At 52.9% G+C, this 18,672-nt stretch overlaps 8 protein-coding genes across 8 annotated transcripts; 4 read left to right on the top strand and 4 right to left on the bottom strand.

The window, feature by feature from the left end:
• Window positions 1–559: 559 nt before the first annotated feature.
• CPAR01_01835 (NLI interacting factor-like phosphatase) lies at window positions 560–2,256 on the top strand (the record flags this gene model as incomplete). The annotated part of the gene is made up of 2 exons (XM_060486123.1): window positions 560–1,591; window positions 1,645–2,256. The coding sequence occupies 2 exons, from the start codon at window positions 560–562 to the stop codon at window positions 2,254–2,256; spliced, it is 1,644 nt and encodes a 547-aa protein (XP_060356980.1).
• A 547-nt stretch (window positions 2,257–2,803) lies between these two features.
• CPAR01_01834 (uncharacterized protein) lies at window positions 2,804–3,175 on the bottom strand (the record flags this gene model as incomplete). Its single annotated transcript, XM_060486122.1, has 2 exons — window positions 2,804–2,882; window positions 2,973–3,175. 2 exons carry the CDS (start codon window positions 3,173–3,175, stop codon window positions 2,804–2,806), a joined length of 282 nt encoding a protein of 93 aa, XP_060356979.1.
• A 1,397-nt stretch (window positions 3,176–4,572) lies between these two features.
• On the bottom strand, window positions 4,573–6,285 carry CPAR01_01833 (uncharacterized protein; the record flags this gene model as incomplete). Its single annotated transcript, XM_060486121.1, has 1 exon — window positions 4,573–6,285. One exon carries the CDS (start codon window positions 6,283–6,285, stop codon window positions 4,573–4,575), a length of 1,713 nt encoding a protein of 570 aa, XP_060356978.1.
• An 849-nt stretch (window positions 6,286–7,134) lies between these two features.
• Window positions 7,135–7,601, bottom strand: CPAR01_01832 (uncharacterized protein; the record flags this gene model as incomplete). The annotated part of the gene is made up of 2 exons (XM_060486120.1): window positions 7,135–7,542; window positions 7,599–7,601. 2 exons carry the CDS (start codon window positions 7,599–7,601, stop codon window positions 7,135–7,137), a joined length of 411 nt encoding a protein of 136 aa, XP_060356977.1.
• A 378-nt stretch (window positions 7,602–7,979) lies between these two features.
• On the top strand, window positions 7,980–8,721 carry CPAR01_01831 (uncharacterized protein; the record flags this gene model as incomplete). The annotated part of the gene is made up of 2 exons (XM_060486119.1): window positions 7,980–8,472; window positions 8,537–8,721. 2 exons carry the CDS (start codon window positions 7,980–7,982, stop codon window positions 8,719–8,721), a joined length of 678 nt encoding a protein of 225 aa, XP_060356976.1.
• A 1,002-nt stretch (window positions 8,722–9,723) lies between these two features.
• On the top strand, window positions 9,724–11,242 carry CPAR01_01830 (proline dehydrogenase; the record flags this gene model as incomplete). Its single annotated transcript, XM_060486118.1, has 2 exons — window positions 9,724–10,346; window positions 10,414–11,242. 2 exons carry the CDS (start codon window positions 9,724–9,726, stop codon window positions 11,240–11,242), a joined length of 1,452 nt encoding a protein of 483 aa, XP_060356975.1.
• A 187-nt stretch (window positions 11,243–11,429) lies between these two features.
• On the bottom strand, window positions 11,430–12,164 carry CPAR01_01829 (uncharacterized protein; the record flags this gene model as incomplete). The annotated part of the gene is made up of 3 exons (XM_060486117.1): window positions 11,430–11,735; window positions 11,810–11,932; window positions 12,003–12,164. The coding sequence occupies 3 exons, from the start codon at window positions 12,162–12,164 to the stop codon at window positions 11,430–11,432; spliced, it is 591 nt and encodes a 196-aa protein (XP_060356974.1).
• A 3,247-nt stretch (window positions 12,165–15,411) lies between these two features.
• Window positions 15,412–18,340, top strand: CPAR01_01828 (uncharacterized protein; the record flags this gene model as incomplete). Its single annotated transcript, XM_060486116.1, has 4 exons — window positions 15,412–15,609; window positions 15,734–16,450; window positions 16,500–17,574; window positions 17,634–18,340. The coding sequence occupies 4 exons, from the start codon at window positions 15,412–15,414 to the stop codon at window positions 18,338–18,340; spliced, it is 2,697 nt and encodes an 898-aa protein (XP_060356973.1).
• Window positions 18,341–18,672: the final 332 nt, after the last annotated feature.

The following is an 18,672-nucleotide window of genomic DNA, read 5'->3' as shown; positions in this document are numbered from 1 at the left end:
TAACCAATCATTGCTGGGGAGAACTAAAGGTGGGACAACATCTACATCGAGAATGACCTCATTCGAGGTTCCTTATCCGTGCAGTGCCTTACCTAAGCGTACAGTTATCGCCGATGGAGATAGCCGGAGAATACTCGGCACCCAGTCGTTACCTTGGTGGATCAACGCTTTTTTGCAGTTTCCTTCTCACCCTGGCCACAGTGGCACCAGCTCCCTGGGGCACCTTCCAGGTTCTACAGAACAGCCACTTCACAGTGAAGTTCCAGGTCCCAAGCTTCTCAAGGCACCGTGCACCCAACGAGCTGTCATTCGTTCCCCTGGTCAGAAAGTTCCAAGGTGGTCCGGACAGTGTGCTTCCTCATCGAAAATTTCTAGTGCCTTCGTCAGGAATATCGCCAAACCCACTCCACCTCGACCTCACACGCTTGCACCAGCATCTTTTCCCGTCCGCTGGCGCAACACGTACGTCCCCATCATCTATCAACTTTAAGATCAAGACAACGGTCCAGCTTCGAAGCCATCAATACCTCGTCACGTCCACATTGGCCCTTGAAACGCCATGCTGTCAAGGGCAGCTCGCATCGCGCGTCTGCAGCCCACTGCAGCGCAGCTCTACCGCTCTGTCGCAACACCAGCTGCGAGGGGACCCGAGTTCCTAGCTTCATCATGGACTAGGGGTTTTGCTCAGGACAATAAGCCGAAAGGCTCCCCTTCAGATAAGCCGATTGATCAGCAAAAGTCTTCTGAATCGACGCAAGAGGAGACCTCGGCGTCGTCAAGTCCCGAATACAAAGCAGCGTACGAAGAGGCTGCCGAAGCTTCATCCAAGACATCCTCAACACAAACTCCCAAATCCGACGCCGAGAATGCCGCCGATAAGACCGAAGCTCCTGAGCCTGCCGCACCTACCGGCCCACTACCCGACCTCACCCAGGGAATCCCCTCCACCCTAGCATACGAGATGTCTGGTGCGACAAACAAGGCCGCGCTGGCTGCCCTCGCTGAAGAAGAGGCTGTGGCCCAGGGCGGCGGTCGCGGGCGTGGAGAGCTTCCCGACTCGGCATACGTCTCATCAACAGACAGGAAAAGACAGCAGTTTGCGAGCCGCATGTTTCTCGCCTTCGTCGGCTTCGGGGCTGCCGGTGCCGTCTACCTTGGCCGAAACTGGGAAGACAAGGCAGACGAGCTCCGGCACGCCGAGGATGCACCGAACGGATGGGGGTTCGGCGCTTGGTGGAACAGAGTCACCGCCCGTACCGGCGACTTCTTGAACTACTACCAGGAGCCTGCCTTTGAGAAGCTGCTCCCTGATCCCGATCCGTCTTTTGAGCGTCCCTACACCCTGTGTATCAGCTTGGAAGATATGCTCGTTCACAGCGAGTGGACGCGCGAGCACGGTTGGAGAGTGGCCAAGCGCCCCGGCGTTGACTATTTCCTGCGTTACCTGAGCCAGTACTACGAGTTGGTTCTCTTTACCAGCGTTCCTTTCGCCATTGGCGAGCCGCTTGTTCGCAAACTTGACCCCTACCGCTTCATCATGTGGCCCCTCTACCGCGAGGCGACCAAGTACAAGGATGGTGAAGTCGTCAAGGTTCGTAGAATGCCCCTCAACCATTCTCTGTACTACCTCTAACCCGGATGCAGGATCTGTCTTACCTCAATCGCGACCTGTCCAAGGTGATCATTATCGACAGCAGCGACAAGCACGTCCAGAACCAGCCAGAGAACGCCATTGTTCTTCCCAAGTGGAAGGGCGAGTCCAAGGACAAGGAGCTTGTCAGCCTGATTCCCTTTCTCGAGTACATCCACACCATGCAGTACGGCGATGTTCGCAAGGTCCTCAAGTCATTTGAGGGCAAGCACATTCCTACCGAGTTTGCTCGCCGCGAGGCGATTGCACGTGCCGAGTTCAACAAGCAGGTGGAAGCCAAGAAGAAGAAGGCGCCTTCAGGCATGGGCTTGCTGGGTGGCATGCTCGGCCTCAAGCCCTCTAACATGGCCTTGATGGTTTCCCCCGATGGTGAACAGAACCCCCACGAGGCTCTCGCCCAGGGTAAGATGCTCCAGGATATCGCCCGTGAGCGCGGCCAGCGCAACTACGAGATGCTCGAGAAGGAGATTCGCGAAAACGGTGAAAAGTGGCTCAAGGAGGAAGCTGCCATGCAGGAGAAGGCCCAGCAGGAAGCCATGCAGAGCATGATGGGCTCCTTCAGCGGATGGTTCGTTAAGGGCGACGACGCCAGCAAGAAGCAGTAAAGAGGGGGCTGCCACGCACAACCAAAATCCCTTGGCTAATCAGCACATCTTGTGCTTTCCACAAAGACCCACTTCTTCTCTCTTCTTACCAAAACTATTTGTATTTGTATTATCAGGCAAGCTTGGGCGGCGAAGAGGCGTCCCAACTTGCATATAGACTTGACGACGTAGGTCTGCATATGTACGAATCTCTGTATACTACTACAATGCCAGAACACCTCTATGAGGGAATGGCTCAATCAAAGTTGGCGTACCATTGTGCGATGTAAAGCCAAGCTGTAATCGAGTGGCGCAGTTAGATCAACGTATAACCTAGGGGTTGACTCATTCCATTGCCAGATTCTGTAGTTGATATCTATTGTTCATTACTATAAGGCTATGGGTTTCCAGCCCATTGTCCGTCGCTCATCATCAATCATCGTAGGCCGTGCTACTATTCGCCATCATCACGTACCTCCAGTGGGCGGTATCCTAATTCAGCTTTCCAAATATCCTCCATTGATCGAAACTCAGCTAGCTACCAAGACTTCCGTGAGGCTGAGAATGCTTAAGCTGGGTGAGGGTTCTTCTTCATCCCTACTCTCGCACACTGCTCGCAGTTGGGGTTTGTGATGCATTGGAAGAATCTGCCAATGATTAGTCTATTGGCAATGACTCGATCGCAACACTCTTTTGTGAAAAGTACGAAATTGCAGAGTGATTAGGATCCCACGTACCCGTCTCTGTCTTTTCCTTTCAAGTCGTCGCAGCGGCAGGCCAACTGACAGTAGTGCCATAATGGGTTGAATGGCGGTGTCTTTCCTGCCTCGATGAGAGGGTCTGCTTCGGCGAGGGAGCTGGTGTCTGGCTTTTGTGTGGTTGGCGCGGCCAGACCGTGTGCCGTGAAGAGGGTGAAAAGTGTGACTTGGAAGAAGCGCATGTTGTTACGGTATCGAGAACCAGTCTATAAGCCTTGTTTCCAGAAGTGGTGTTGAACGGTAAATATAGAGCAGAGTGCCAAACGTTGCGGTTGCGAAGACTCGAGGTTATATTGCAATGTTGGCTGATGTCGATGCTTTTAATTCATGTCCTCAACCTCGCCGTTGCCCTGAATTATATTCCCGTAACGCCTTGAAAAAAACTGTCTTCTTTTCCAGGCTTTGATATCCAAACCATGAACCAGTATCACCGCAAGATCATCTGCATCAATGTTTGCGGTTCACTCAGCATGAGGCTGCACGAGGAAGTACAGGCTGGCACAGCAACAATGCTATCAGGGTGACAATGCTTCCTGGTCTGGTGACGATTTCTGTGTTTCTCGATATCCCCGAGATACTTCACGGCTTTTGAAAGACCGGCTCAGTATTGGGTATTCTGGGATCGAAAAGGTCCGAGTGAGCTCATATGACCAAAGAATGCATGCCTGGATTCCTGTCGAGTGTCGTGCAAAAGGTCGTACCAGTATAACCTCGATGGATGGCGAAACAGCAACAGGGCAACACTTATAGAATCCATCATGAGATCTTTCGCCTTGTTCTCCCCGGTAAGCAGGGCAACCGGCGTCCAGCAAGGGAGGCCGGTAGGCATACGAGGGAATTGGACAAAAGAAGTGCGACAAAAACAGCCTTCCAGTGCTGTCATAGAATCGGACTTGCGTCCATGGCACTTGTACGACGTGAGAAGGTCGCGTTTTCGCGGAGTCGAAGCTACTTGACCCAATCCAGCTGGTATCGTCTGGAACGTATCGACATTACGTCCCCGAATGAATTGATGGATGCATTGCACACCCTCAGATGTAGTAACGTAATCATAAATCGCACAGAAGTTGTACGAGACCACATGGCGGTGAGACATCTCGCAGTAGATCAGGTACGCAGCGCAATCTGGCACCTCTGCGCAGGGTCGTCCCCCATGGTTCAGCGTTGGCAAGCGGCAGAGAACACAGCTTGATCTATTCTAATATCGCAAGCTGGACGTGTGAGCTGAACGCCTAACCCATTGCCTCACCGCGAAGCTGGCCGGACGTGTTGACTTGGGGGATGTGTCGTGGAACTTAGGGTAAGGGGCAGCTGCTCGGTCCTTCGCGACTGATGAAAGATATCCGTAACAGCTCGGGTGTACAAGCCCAAGGTTCTATCACCGACAGCGCTGTCCTTATACTTATGCATCATAAAGGCGATGGATGGACACTGTTGCCATCGTAACGAAAAAGGTCAGACATAATATCACAGCATGCCGGATGGAAATTGCAAGAATGATGCGAGTAATGCTACAAAATGAGATTGTATACTAGAAATGAGACAAGGCTTTTCCTGGCCGGGTATTTGAGCAACATTATTATGAATTGGCCTCCCCGTTTTGAACCATCTTCTTTTCCTCCGGGATTGGTGCTGGTGCAGGTGCTGCAACGCTGGCACTGCTTGTCGCTGTCACGACTAAAACGCCGTACGCAACAAGTGCTACGACTGCAATGAGGTCGATGATGTGGACGAACCACCAAAAGTGCTGGGTGCCCAAGGCGCAAGTTGCATATTCAAATTGCCAGGTCCACGTAGTCTCGTCAAACCAGGCGCTGAGCAGACCTGCGTTGCCGCCAAAGTCGCCCATCATGCTCCTAACCGTGATCTCCCTCAGCCCCGGAGCACCAGCTGCACCGACTGCGCCGCGGCTCTTTGCGGTCGGCCAGGTTTCGACCTCCCATGACCGATCATCTGGTTTCGTCTGGTTGATGTAGTGGTACGTGTCACAGCCCTCATGATCGTGGCCGTTCAAGATGACGCCGCGGCGACCTTTGCCGTTGCCGGGCGCCTCCGTGTTACCACTCATGCCAAAGATGCCCTCGAGGAAGCCCTTGCTCGCGTCAGCCGAGAGCAGGTTCTGCTCCTTGACTCCGCCACCATCGTGGTCGCCATGAAAGTCGAAGAAGGGCGCGTCGACGCAAACACCTTCAGGCTTGTACAACGGGATGTGAGTGAGTACAACGGTGAAATGGCCGCTGTATTCTACCGCTGCCGAAGTCTCAATGACCGCGTTGATGAAGGCATATGTGTCGTCTTGGAGGGACGTGTCTTTGGCCGGAGTATCCAAGTTCATGTCGTTCAGGACAATGACGCGAATCTCTGGGGCCAGGCGATCGGACTCGGGATTTTGCTCGTCGTCCACAATGGTGGCGTTGAGTTTCGGGTCTTGGATGGGGAGCTCGAAGCGTAGCTCATAGTTTGCCTTGCCAAAGAGGCGCTCGAACCGGCCGAAGCGGTCTTGATTGATATCGCCGGCGTAACCAATGTCGTGGTTGCCGGCCACGTTGATGACACGGCGCGGCCACACAGCAGAGGGCTCACCAGAGACGGAAAGGTAGTCAGTGAGGTCATACTCCATGGCCGGGAACACTGCAGCTTCGTCTGGAACCCTCTCGGCCCCTCGCACCACGCGATCCCAATACCGACGGCCGCGGCGCCGGAACTCTTCAATGCCAATCCACTGGCTGCCCAAGAGGTCCCCGAGCACGGTAACGTGGGTAGGGCGAGTCCACCAGTGTACCGTTCGGAAGATATGTGCCAGGTAAAAGTCGTTGCCAAAGAGGTCTATCCGCTTGCGAATGGACTCGAGCTCGTCAAAGACGTCCTCCCAGAAGATATCGACAATGTCGTGCAGAGAGTGACGAATGCGCTGGCGCAGCGAGTGACTCGATCCAAAGGTCACATGGGACCATAGACTTCTGGCGTGAGGGAAGATTGGGCCATCGTGTTTTCGAATGGACGTGTCGCCCTCGAGCTGGGGGTCACCAAGCGCGAGAAGGCGGAAAGGCGCGGGGCGAGCTTCGCTTGATCGTAGGGGGATTGGTAGAGGAATATGTTGTCGCGCGGCTTCGAGGAAAGCAGCGGCGCTGCTGTCGGCAACATGGCTCGGACTCGTCGATGCGCTGCCGGTTGGAGCGACAGGGAATGCGCACCCCAAGAAGACAGGATAGAGATAGAGCCAAAAGGTCGAGATTACCGCCAGCGGCAGCAGGAGGCGGAGGCCATGGCGGAGGAGGGCCACTAGGGACATGTAGACGGCAGCATGAAGCAGAAGTCAATGACTCTGCAGCTGGATTTGGTGTCGAGCCTCCTTGTTGTGAAAAGAGGGATATGAAGCCGAAAGAAAAGATTAGTCTAGTCGTATGAATAATTACAGTCGAGATGGAAAGGGAAAAAAATAACAACAATAATAATACGGAGTAGTTCCTCCTGTTTCGTCCAGCTTTCCGTCGCAATTTGCGTTTGGGGGTGACATGGGACGGAACATGTGTGGAAAAGGGGTCCAAATGGATACCTAGCTACAGCGACAGCAACCCTGACCAGGGCGCCAGGCACTATGTCTGGGCACTTGGGGTGCCCCCGTACTCCGTAGTGGAGACCATTTCACCTGCTGTAAAGTAGCCGGGTCCAGGCCACCGACGTCATTTGTTCCAGGCACTGTCCTAATCGTAAGGTAGTTTCTTGCCTCGATGCAATGCGCAATGAATGCATCTTCCTACCAATTGCGGTTCAATTTCACATGTTCTTTGCATTAAACAAAGCCATAAGAAGCCTTTAGACTGTGATGTACCAATAAGTCCCGAATTCTAGGGGCCAGATGTGGCAGTCATGACGAACTGTCTTAGGTAGCCTGCTAACTAAAAAACAAGCTTGTTTCGATGCCTAGAACTTTTTGGATCTTCGCTTTACAATCTATGAGTGTGAATTAGCCAAGGCGGTATCTTTCATTGCCTGGTATACATGCATCTGTGCAGACAGATGTTGTTGTGTGTCTGTGAAAGGCCACTCCTTTCAAGTTTGACGCACATGATTCATAATTCTGCGACCCCATCGCCCAACGCCATGCGTGTATCGTTTTTGAAATCCCAAGTGTTATCCATCATGCGTCCGACCCCATGCCCTCTTCATCCTCCATCTCATCATCCAGGGTCGGGATATCGACCAAGAACTCAGGCTCATCTGTATCAAACGAGAATGCGACAATGCAATTATCTTTGAAGCCCTTGCCAACTGGCGTATCGCTGTCAGAAACCTTGATATTCTTCCATCCTTGAGTCAAATCGGTGGCATTGACTGGCAGCGCATAAGCCAGTTGTACGTCGCCTCCAGGAACGGCGGTTGTCTCGGGGGAAGTGTGGTTGATTGTAAGGCCATCGGGGAAGCGATCGCGGAGCACCTCGAGCAGCGATGTGGTCACTTCGGAGAATTGCTGTTGGCCGTCGACGAACATCAAGATGGTGTGGGCACCGTACTTGAAGCGTACCGAGAAGAAGGTCTCGTCGATCTGCTGATCAAGAGTGTTAGTACGATAAGGTTTGGAAAGGCAGCGACCTATTTTCATACCATCTTTGCGAGGTGTACCTGTTCTACCTTATGGAGATTGAATGAAAATTGTTGGAGGCGACAGTGGGACGTCGCAAACCAAGATGTTAGTTGGGGATCGTCGGTGGGTGAAGAACTATGCTAAGGTACCTTACTTTCTCTCAGGTGGCAGCTGTCAGGTAAGCAGCGGGGAAGTCGCGACCGACAGAGCTCGGGACCGCGGGGCACTTTCCCCAATGCGAAATCACATGACTTCGTGTTGTGTGTAGAGATGGCCCAAGCTCCCAGGAGCTGACGGATCACGGACTTCTGCACCTGAGGTGAGCACATTGGCCGTGCATCCCGGTCTTCGTCACCAAAGTCTTCAATTGCCAACAGCCACAAGCTGTCCGCTCTTCCAAGATGCCTGAATACGCCAATGAAAACCACAAAACACAACTCGTAACCGATTATCCTCCCAGTATCGATCCCACCATGGCCGAACGACCGCAGATGACGTTGGCCGAAAGCCTCAGTTTCGGCCAGAAGCCTTCCGAGGCACGCCTCTCCATCCCGACACCAGCACGAATCCCGCTCGCAGGGCTTATTGGATTTGGTATCGGAACTACTCTGGGTCTCGCCCATGGAGGTCGCATAGCTCAGCTGCGCTTCCGTGCTGAGCACGCGCACAAGATGCCAACAACGACGACCGGATGGTATCTCTACCACAAGAGCAAGAACTACCACACCATGTACGGCGGCCTCAGGGAAGGCTTGACCATGGGAGCCAGACTTAGTTTCTGGACGCTCATGGCCTTTGGCTTGGAGAGCACCATCGACCGGTATCGAGGCCAGAGCGATCTCATCAGTACCGTCTCCGCCAGTTTGACCGTGGCCGGTACTTTCAGTCTGTGGAGTAGGTCAACTCCGTCCCATGCAGGCGCATGTATGCGCGTACTAATAGTTCTTGTTCAATCCAGATCGCTTCTCTCTTCCAACGGCAGCTCGCACAGCAAGATATGGCCTCCTCTTTGGACTGGTATACGGTGGATTACAGGACGCTGTTGGTCTTGCTCGGGGCCGTTCCATTGGCTATGTGGAATCTCTACGCAGGCGGTTTGGATCTGGCAAGACACCGAAGGCCGATCAGCCTCAGAGTGGTTAATTCGAGGCTCTCCACCGGGAAAGCGGACCTCATTGCAAAACCAAAAAAAAAAACCATCCTTCAGGTGCTGTGTAACCACGGATTGTTGGTTGCGCTGAGGATCGCCGAGCCGAGCCAAGCCTGCGTGAAGCAGAAAGCCCCGAAGCTGGCGCGTGACCTCTGCATTGCGAAGGAGAAGGAATCCGCATGCTATTGCGCCGCCCGATTCAATATGGCCTAGCTGACCCTATGCCGCGCGAAACTGAGACAGTGTACCACAGGACATCGCCGCAGTACCCTACGCCTGCCCAAGTACCAAGATGGCCGGCCATCTAGTTGACTGCAGATGGAAGGTCACAATCACTAGAATGTTCGAGTCGCAGATTATCCTGGTCGCATCGAAACCATCTTGATGGAACCCAATCGCACCGCCATCACAGGTCAAGGCCATTCGCCAATGGGAGGCTTCGCAAATTGCTCTGCATCATCGCCAGGGTCCGTCCAAACGCTCCGCATCCGCTTCCGGCTACAGTCGGCTATCTCTCTGAGGCACAAGACCTCCACGTGATGGGTCTGTGAAAAGAGATAAGGGGGCCTTGGTTCAACTTCACCAAAGCCATCGTTGGCTATTTGGCCGGCCTCGGCGCACAGCAATACCTCATCTTCTTGGCCATTGACACTGGCCTACCTGAGATTATGGTACAGTCCGTGAGACGGCCTTGGGACTTTCAGTGGGTTCGGGCATCTTGCAAAGACTGCTAGATAAAGGCTATGTCATGTGTAGGGTCGTCGAGTACATTACCTACCTACCTTGTAGTACCTCTCGCGCCGATATTCCATGTCACTAAGTAAATAACTATCCATCAATCAAGCCTACCTTAGAAATAGGCAACCACCCCTCTGCCCTACTCCGCTACCAAGCTTTGTTTCCTCAACTCGCATTGATCATTGCATTTTCCAAGGCATCCTAAGCCTCAGCTTCTACAAAGGGCGCGTTTACCTTGCGGTCCTTGAGCCGCGGGCATGTTTGCACCTACTCAACAATACAGCATTGCTCTTAGGAGAAGACCATTGCATGCCGCCTTCCTATCGTCTGCCTCGCGCGCTGGATTTCGGCAACATGGCAGCTTCCCTCCCATGAGTACATTGGAAAGATCCATCCATCTGTCTACGAGGCGGCCTTTGTTGAATAATCAGCTCTTAGACGCAGACACGACACCTACACACCTAGCACTCGAACGTAAGACACCATCATCGACAATAATATCCTCCTCGCCTATCCTTCTTCCGCCCTCGCTATGGCTAATGTCCGTCCTTGCACACGCTACCAATCCACTTCTCAACCCAGACAAGAACCCGCTCCTGCGTTTCTTCCTAAAGAAAACAGTTTACGCACAGTTCTGCGCCGGAGAAACTCCAGCCGAAGTTGGTCGAACCATCAAGGGTCTCAAAGATATTGGGTTCTCGGGTGTCATACTGGGATACGCAAAGGAGGTTGCCTTGACCAACGCTCAGAAAAAGGAATTGGGTGCTTGTAGCCAAGGCAAGATTGCGGAAGAGTGCATTCGCAATGAGATTATTCCTTGGGCCACAGGTACCTTGAAGACAGTACGGCTGGCAGAACCAGGAGACTTTGTTGCTCTCAAGTAGGAACCATTCATTTCATTTCTCCATCTTGATCCTTCAAACCACGCCTACTGACTGTTCTGGCAGATTTACTGGTGCCGGTCGTCAAGCACTAGATTCTCTCGCAGAACGTTTGCCACGTTCTGCCGCCCTGACCGACGCCATCAACTCCGTCTGCTCTCTCGCTTCCGAGCGTGGTGTTCGCCTCTTGTTCGACGCTGAGCAGGCCTCTCTGCAGCCTGTTATCGACGATTGGACCATGGAGTACATGCGAAAGTACAATACCGCCCCAAGGCAAGCACTTGTCTACGGGACGTATCAGGCGTACCTAAAGTCAACCCCAGAGACGCTCTCAAGACATCTTCGAGTCGCAAGAGAAGAAGGCTTCACCTTGGGCGTAAAGCTTGTGCGCGGTGCATACATTGGAACCGACCCGAGACATCTCATCCACGAAACGAAAGAAGGCACGGATGCCTGCTACGATAGCATTGCCGAAAGTCTCCTCAAGAAACAATGGGGAAATGTTTTGCAGGGTGATCTCCGAATGCCATCAATCAGCTTGATCATTGCTTCCCACAATGCTGAGTCCGTCAGGCGGGCTCGAAAAATTTGTATCGATGGGGAAGCTTGTACTGAGGTAGTCTTTGCACAATTGCAAGGCATGGCGGACGAAGTTAGCTGCGAGCTGGTCTGTCCGACAGGTTCGGGCAATATGCGGGAACGGAAGAGAGCAGAGTCCCAGGCCATCGAAGCGTACAAGTATCTCGTTTGGGGGTCGACTGGAGAATGCATGAAGTATCGCTTAAGAAGAGCGCATGAAAATCGGTATGCGGTACAGCGAACACGAAGTGGACGCAATGCGATGTTCAGTGAATTGGTGAGGAGAATGAAGAGTAGTATTGGGGTATCCGTCTAAACTGGCGCGCTTTTTTGGAATTCGAAATCGTCCGGGCTGCGAGGAGTTGGATCCTAGGTACTGGGTTAGATATCCCTCGAGAACTAAAGCCTAGCAATTACGATTATATGACTTACGACAAATCCATTCAAAGAACAGAGGTGAATGACCTGTATGTTCCACGCATGCGCCGGCGTAGTTTGGCAGCTTATGCCGTGCGTAATGCCATTGCACCCAGAACCAGAGTCTCCAGCTGTTCTCTGCGCTCCGCTTCGTCCTTGATGGCGTCGAGCCATGCGAGACCGTTCAACTTATAGTACTTGCGCACCTTGGCCCAATCTGTTGATGTCGCAATGGATTCGTCCGTAAACGGGGTCGGGGTACCCTGAAAGTTATCCTTGAGATGTTGATCCACGTCTTGGGCAGAGGGCGGGCCGCTCGGGGAGGTGATTTTGACGACGATCACGTCCTTGGTCGACGGGCTGATACCAAAGCGACGGTAGGCTTCTGCAATCTAATTGCCAGTTAGTGCCTGAACCCCAAAGTACCTGAAACCCAATTCTTGAAATGCAAGACAAGTCACCGTACATTGTTGGCAGAGCTGAGGGACGCGACGAGTTCGGAATGGACGTTTGGGGTCTTGAGGCTGCCGTCAACCTTTGCGGTCACGGCCTTGAAGGCTGCAGCCAGGATATGGGTTCGGGAGACGGCCTGTTGAAGTTTGTGATTAGCAGTCATTTCCGGCGCCTACTGCTTAGTGCAGATGGGCTGTGTGCCATACCACGGAGGCATCGATCAATGCATACTCAAAGTCTGCGTTGCGGTCGAGGAGCTGTTGGTGCAAAAACGCAGCATTCTCGATCTCCTTGAAGAAAGCGACGTGAACGACGTGATCGGCAGGCACGTGATCGATGGGTATGGTTTCAATGATGGAGGACGACATGTTAGCTGCTAAGGTAGATGGAGACACAAAAATGTCAAGAATGAGATGGGAAGACGGATGAGAACGGAGCTGTGAGTGCCGGGTTTGGGAAGCTGAAGTGTGGTCTGGTCGAAAAGTATCGCGGGGTAAAACTTGGGAAGACTGAATTTCAGTTGAAGTTTGTTATCGAGCGCACGATAAACTTGGAGGGGCACGGCGCAATGGCGGGGTTCCCTGCCATGACATGAGGTGACCACGTCAGAATTACGGGCAGACAGCGCCTTAGCCGGGCCCACCTGCCCTACCTACCTATTGCTGAGGTGTTTGCTGCAATTCAGGGCACTGCATTCTCACGATCCACGGCCTTCCTCCTCATCCGATCATCCACTTACTCTCTCTCCCTCTCCCTCTCTCACTCATGCAATGACTTGCTCATTCAAAACCAGATACTCATTGAGACACTCATTCAGTGAGTTGTCCCTTAACAAACCCTTGCCCGGATATGTTTTTCATTCCTCCGTCAAATTGCATCTTCCCACCCCGCTTCGGCACTAGCTGCATTGCACGTGTAAGAGACTAACACGATCTCCCTCGAGGCTAAGAACCTTATTGAAGCCCTGCTAGGTACCTCTTGTTCTGTAGATATTAAGTTGTAGTCTGTTGGTCTTTTCATTATTCGATGCGGTAAAAATCCCCACGTCCTAGCAGCCTTATAAGTTAGAGTTTCCGCCCTAGTACGTCACCTAAGGTCTAGCATTTGCGCTTCTTTCATTCTCGGATCCCGGTTGAGGTCTACTTTGCTGGAAAACTTGGACTTAAAATTATCAACTTACTCGGTATATAATTTCGCCTTCGTTGTTCTTGTTAGGCCCCAAGCAAAAGCGCACCAATGGGTACTTTATTTTTCAGCTATCACTGGTGTGCCTTGGAGGCCGGCCGAAAGGGGCTCCGAATAGTTGTATCTGTTCGAGATCCAATCAGAGCTGAACAATTGACACGAATCTATCCATTCGATTTGAACGGGGTGGAATCTGAGTCACTTTGCATTGGTGAGCCACGCGAGAAGTCCAGACACGTTCTGGATCGAGCAGTTTTGGCATATGATGAAGCAGAAATGTGTCACTTGGACAACATTCTCATCTTCGACCCAACTTGTCATCCGTCCATGGACAAAGACGTGTTTGCAACAGGCATGTCAGTTGGCCCAACTCTTCGGACGCATCGACCTCTGGCATGGACCTCATCGTCCTCGGCAGCCCTGCTGTGACGCGGCACTCACGGGCTAGGTGAAGACGTGTTTCCGATGTTGGTTGGGCTGCTCGTCTCCGCGATTCAGCCTTCAATAGCAGGTTAATGATGGCGATGTGTACGCGCCATGTAAACGGTGACATCTGAGGTTGGGCGAGACTTTCATAACCATAGACGTCTGGTAGTTCTATTCAAAGCCATCATCGAAGAGGAATAGCTAACAAGGCTTGGAATTTCGTCTCTGGGCTGTATGTGCATGCTTTCATGAAGAGAGTGACGGCAGTCGACTTACTCGAAGAACAAATGTTGACTCGGTGCCATGATCTCGGATTGACTTGCCGTAGGGCGTCTCGCTCATTAAGGCGTCTCATGTGGAACAAAGCAGACGTTGCCCGAATCCGGGGCGGCACAGGTAGTAGTTACATCTTCCGGCCATGCCCGCGTGCCTTGTACCGTTACTTGACTCCGATGACTTTCCTCGGCGGCGTTGCCGCGTACCTAGTCCACGGACGAGGAAAGACTTGCCGCAAGCTGAGCATGGTTGAGTGATACTTGGGCCGATACCTACGTTCGCAGCAAGAACACAAAGGAGGCTCGTAGGCTCCCTTTGAAGGACCCGGTCACGACAAGCCAGACTACGCTTGAAAGTCTAGTGAGACATGGGCAGGGCATCATGGGGGAGGGACAACGAGGCAGGCAGATGGGACCATGAACACATGGGTCTGTCGACCGTAAAGGAGGGTCGGTTGCAATCGTATCAAGCTGGTGGTAGGACAACAACGGACAGGCTGAGTCTGGACGGATAGTTCTGAGGGCTAGACTTTGAAATGTAATACATTCGTACTCATTTTAGTGTTAGTTTGCGGCCTTGGCCCTGGCACTAGAACCTTGGAACACTGGGATCTCTCGTTCCCGTCCATTGTCGGCCGACGCCACGATGCGCCACTTCATCGCTCATCGAATCTCATCGACTCGATTTTCGTTGGACCCAATCCTGAACCCAAACGAACTTGAATTCGTATGCTTGGCTTGGCATGCTGAGAGATGCGCATCTTTCTTCCTGGTCTGCCTGTTTCACTCACCAGAAATCTCCTGAGGGCTCGGCGTTGAAAGTCGAATAGTCCGGCATCTCCTATTTCCCATCTCATCACAAACCATACCGCTCTTACTCATTCCTTACATACAACGAGTGCTTGGTGCCTGGATCATTGTATTGCAAGCCCTTGACCCGAGAAAGACTTACTTACATCTTGCTGTTGAACTTTATGAGGATTCAGCACTACCTACCGCTCTTCCAATCTTACCAAGTCTCACTTCAGCCAGTGTCCAGACTCCACACCTCTCACTCCTCTTACTTTCAAGTCTGAGCTACTGGAATGCGTTATCAGCCAGCCTGATTGGGAGTTTAGGTCTCATCAGTAGATCTAGAGCACTGCGCGTGTCAAGCGTCAAGCTAATCAAGTGTCAAGCGTTCTTGGAGTTGGCACGTACAGCTCTTAGTGAACGAACGGGTCAAGTGCGTCTCAGATTCTTAGTGAGTAAGTTCAAGCTCAGTGAGGCAAGGTCCCTCACAGGTTCAATTACGGGTAGCTTGGCCTGGAACCCGCCCGCCGTGCCGCCCTCCCGCATCCCGACAGGTTGGGAGCACCTCGCCCCCAGTGCCGCAGTGCGTTTGCGTTTGCGTTTGCCATCAGCTCCCGCGCCCCAGTTGCGTCCGGTACGGATACCTTCCCTTAGGTAGCACGGGTAGGTAGGTACCTTACCTTACTGATCCCCCCCCCCCCCGGCACTGGATGCTTTCCCCCCGGCTCTCCTTCCGGCACCTCAGCAGCGCACAGCTCTCCTAAAAGCGCGGCAACCTCCATCATCCACGGCAATCCCCGTCGCGACTTTCTTCCCGTCCCGCGCGTCGCCAGTGACACTTTATTCTTCGCTCCAATTTGCGCCAATTTCGAATTACAATTTCTTACCGAAAGAGAGGAGGGAGAAGAAGAAAAAGAGGGAGAGAAAACAATAGACCATGCCGGGTCGCCCGCCCAAGCGACCGGCTGAAGCTGGCGATGCAGCTACTCCCTCTGAAGATGTCGCCTCCACCACACCCGCGCCCAAGGTGAAGCTGCCGAGACTCGACAAGGGCGGCCAGGAAGACTTCTCCTCTGTTGTCAAGAATCGCCTGTCGTCATACACTCGGACAGGTCAGGCCTGCGACAGATGCAAGGTGCGTCTTGACTGCTCTTCTTGAGTTCGTACCGAGCTCTTCACAATACTGCATCGCCCCATTATCACATTCCCGCTCGCATCTTTAGCCTCTCCGTACTAACCCTCGTGACAATAACCTTTAGGTCAGAAAGATTCGATGCGATGCCCTCCCCGAAGGATGCTCCCATTGCATCAGCCAGAATCTCGACTGCTTCGTCACCGATCGCGTCACTGGCCGAACCGAAAGAAGAGGCTACCTCCAGGAGCTCGAAAGGGAAAAGACCGACATGATGAACCACATCCGCGAACTCGAAAAGCTGCTCGAGAACAGCGGCACCGAGGTCAAACCGTACCAATGGTCTCCGTACGCCATAAACTACCCGACTCCCGGCGCAACCTATGACCACATGGGCAATGCCATCGAAGACCCCAACGAGAAGGATGCCTGGACCAAGGTCGGTTCCGTCTGGGTCAAGAACTACAACTACAAACCTGCCGGTGGTCGCTCATTCCCTCGATCGACGCTCGAATCACGTCCCGTCCATAATCATCTGGGCGTGGGCTCTGACAGTGCACCCCTCAGCTCAATCAAGGGCACCCAGTTGTCCATTTTGGGAACGACAATCGACGTCACCTCGTTCGATGCCCCCGACATTGACGAGCCGATACCAGACGCCAAGGATGCGCAGCCTCTGTATAACAAGTCTCTACAATCGTTTCTGCAGTCCAGCATGAACATCAATCCTACAGTCAACATTGAGCTTCCTTCAAGGAGCGACGCCTTCACTTACTCGGAATGGTACTTTCTCATGATTTGGCCTTTTCTGCCAGTCCTGCACAAGCCTAGCTTCATGAACATCGTAAGTAGGCCAATGTCGATTCAAGTTTGTCAGCTCTGACCATCTATAGCTCACTCGTATGTACGACGAACCCGGCTTCGAAGCAAGTGTGCCTGACCAGGTCATGGTACACATGGTTTTTGCGACCATTTACTTCCAGTACGGCGTGCGAAACTGGGAACAGCAGGAAACACGATCCCAACTCAATGAACTGTCGAACAAGCATTATCACTATGCTTTGAGCAAAATGTTTGACTTGGCATCCTCGCAATCAGTGGCAGCGGTGCAGGCCATGGCGATGATTTGCGCTCACAGCCGTAGCTTCCCCAAGCCAGGGTGCGGCTCCATGGTCACCAACTTTGCCTTCCACCGCGCTATCGACCTGAACATGCACCGCGCCATGAAGGGACCAGGCGAGACGACGAATCTTGAGAACGAGATCCGTAAGCGCACTTGGTGGACCATCCTTCTCGTCTATGTCACTCTGAACGGGCGCCTTGGGCGGCCTATGCCTATCACGGTTGAGGAGTACGATGTCGAGTTTCCCGAGCCGATCGCCGACGAGGCCCTGACGCCAGACGGCGTCGACCCGTCGGTAACGACGCCTTGTACGTATCACGTTGGGCTGGCAGGCTTCAAGATCTTGCCATTATTCATGGAGATGTACTCCAACATCTACAGCGTCAAGCGCGACCCCAAGAGTTACGTTGATGTTGTCAACTCTCTAGAAGAGCAGCTTCGTCTCTGGAAGGAAAACCTCCCCGAATCGCTCCAAATCAACCCAGGGCAGAATGAACATGAAGGCCGTATGTATGCCCTGTACATACAGATGTACGCCCTTGAGCTTCGATTGTGTCTACGCCATCCATCCGTGGCCATGACCACCGATCGCAAGTTTCTCCTCGAGAATGCCCGCATATGCGAAGAGACTGCTGCGCACATGCTCAATGCTGTCAAGAGCCTCGTGAAGCTGAAGTCTCTCGATACCACGTGGTACCAAATGGCAGTTTACGGTGCCGCCATTTTCACCACATTGGTCGCCCACTGGGAACGGAGGTTCGAGGCAACGCCTAATCAGATTGCAACCCTTCGAGAGGAGATGAAGGATTGGATGGAGATCATCAATGCGACTGTCTCGTTACTGGGTAAGTCCTATTTCTGGATATATCAATCGGAACTTTTGAGACTAACCGCTCATATCTAGGAACTGGCGCACGTATCAGTAACGAAATCAGTGTTATTATTGAAAGGACAATCAGCTGGATTGAACACGACCAAAAACAAAAGGACTCGTCGTCACTTGCTCCAGCGATCAAGACCGAACCATCAACGGCAGAGGCGTCACCATTTCAGCTTACGTCCCAGCCTCAAGCAGCGCAGGCCCTGGCTGCAAGTGCCGACGAAGCGGCTACGAAGGCATTCTACGCTGACGCGGAGAATCAGAATGGGACAACTCCATACCCTTCCCTAGCTTACACCGAGCAGCCACCAAGCACCAACACCATGGCATCGACAAGTAATTTCGAGGTAAACAATGGATACGCGTATACGCCTGCGGCGACGCAGCCCACAAACGGGGAGGACAACACGGCTGAGACCAATCCACTGATTGCGTTCGCATCCCAAGCCACTCAGCATGTTGCAGACCCGGCCGGCTCTGCGGCTGCGGCGGAGCTCCTCTGGAGACAATCAGCGTCACAAGGGAATACCTGGCACGACTGGACAGCGGCAATGGCAGACAGCCAAGATAGATACAGCGCTAATGCCCTGTTGACTCTGGGCGGCGGGTCTAGGGATCCCACTTCTGTGACTGAGGCGGCGACAGCGGCCGATATGGCTTCTGTCACAGCTCCTGTCGGCCAATGGCCACTCATCATCTTTGACGGAGCGGACGCCCCAGGAGGACAGTAGACGGAGGTTTGGTTTTGATACACTTGCGAGCGTGTTCTGATATGTTTCTCTCGTTCATATGTTATCATGGAGCTACTTTAGGCGTCTACTCGGGGTCTCTTTCCAGACCAGACAACATGCTGCGGCTCAGCAACGGGGGTAAAAGGATAGGGGACTATGGGCACGAGTCGAATGGTTCGACTTGGTATCTTGGGGCAATCCAGATGACCCCGATGGGTTTCGGCGTTTCATGGTCAATTTCACCAGCGATCGTTGCATGATGTAAACCCAGCAATACCCGGCTGCAAGCAAACAATGGGCAGCGTTCTATAGGCGTAATTTCAATAGTCCTA

Source organism: Colletotrichum paranaense (assembly GCF_030867605.1).
Source record: "Colletotrichum paranaense strain IMI 384185 chromosome Unknown Scaffold_1.1, whole genome shotgun sequence".
Taxonomy (NCBI): domain Eukaryota; kingdom Fungi; phylum Ascomycota; class Sordariomycetes; order Glomerellales; family Glomerellaceae; genus Colletotrichum; species Colletotrichum paranaense.
The sequence above is the reverse complement of the archived record's forward strand: the minus strand, read 5'-3'. Positions and strand labels throughout refer to the sequence as shown.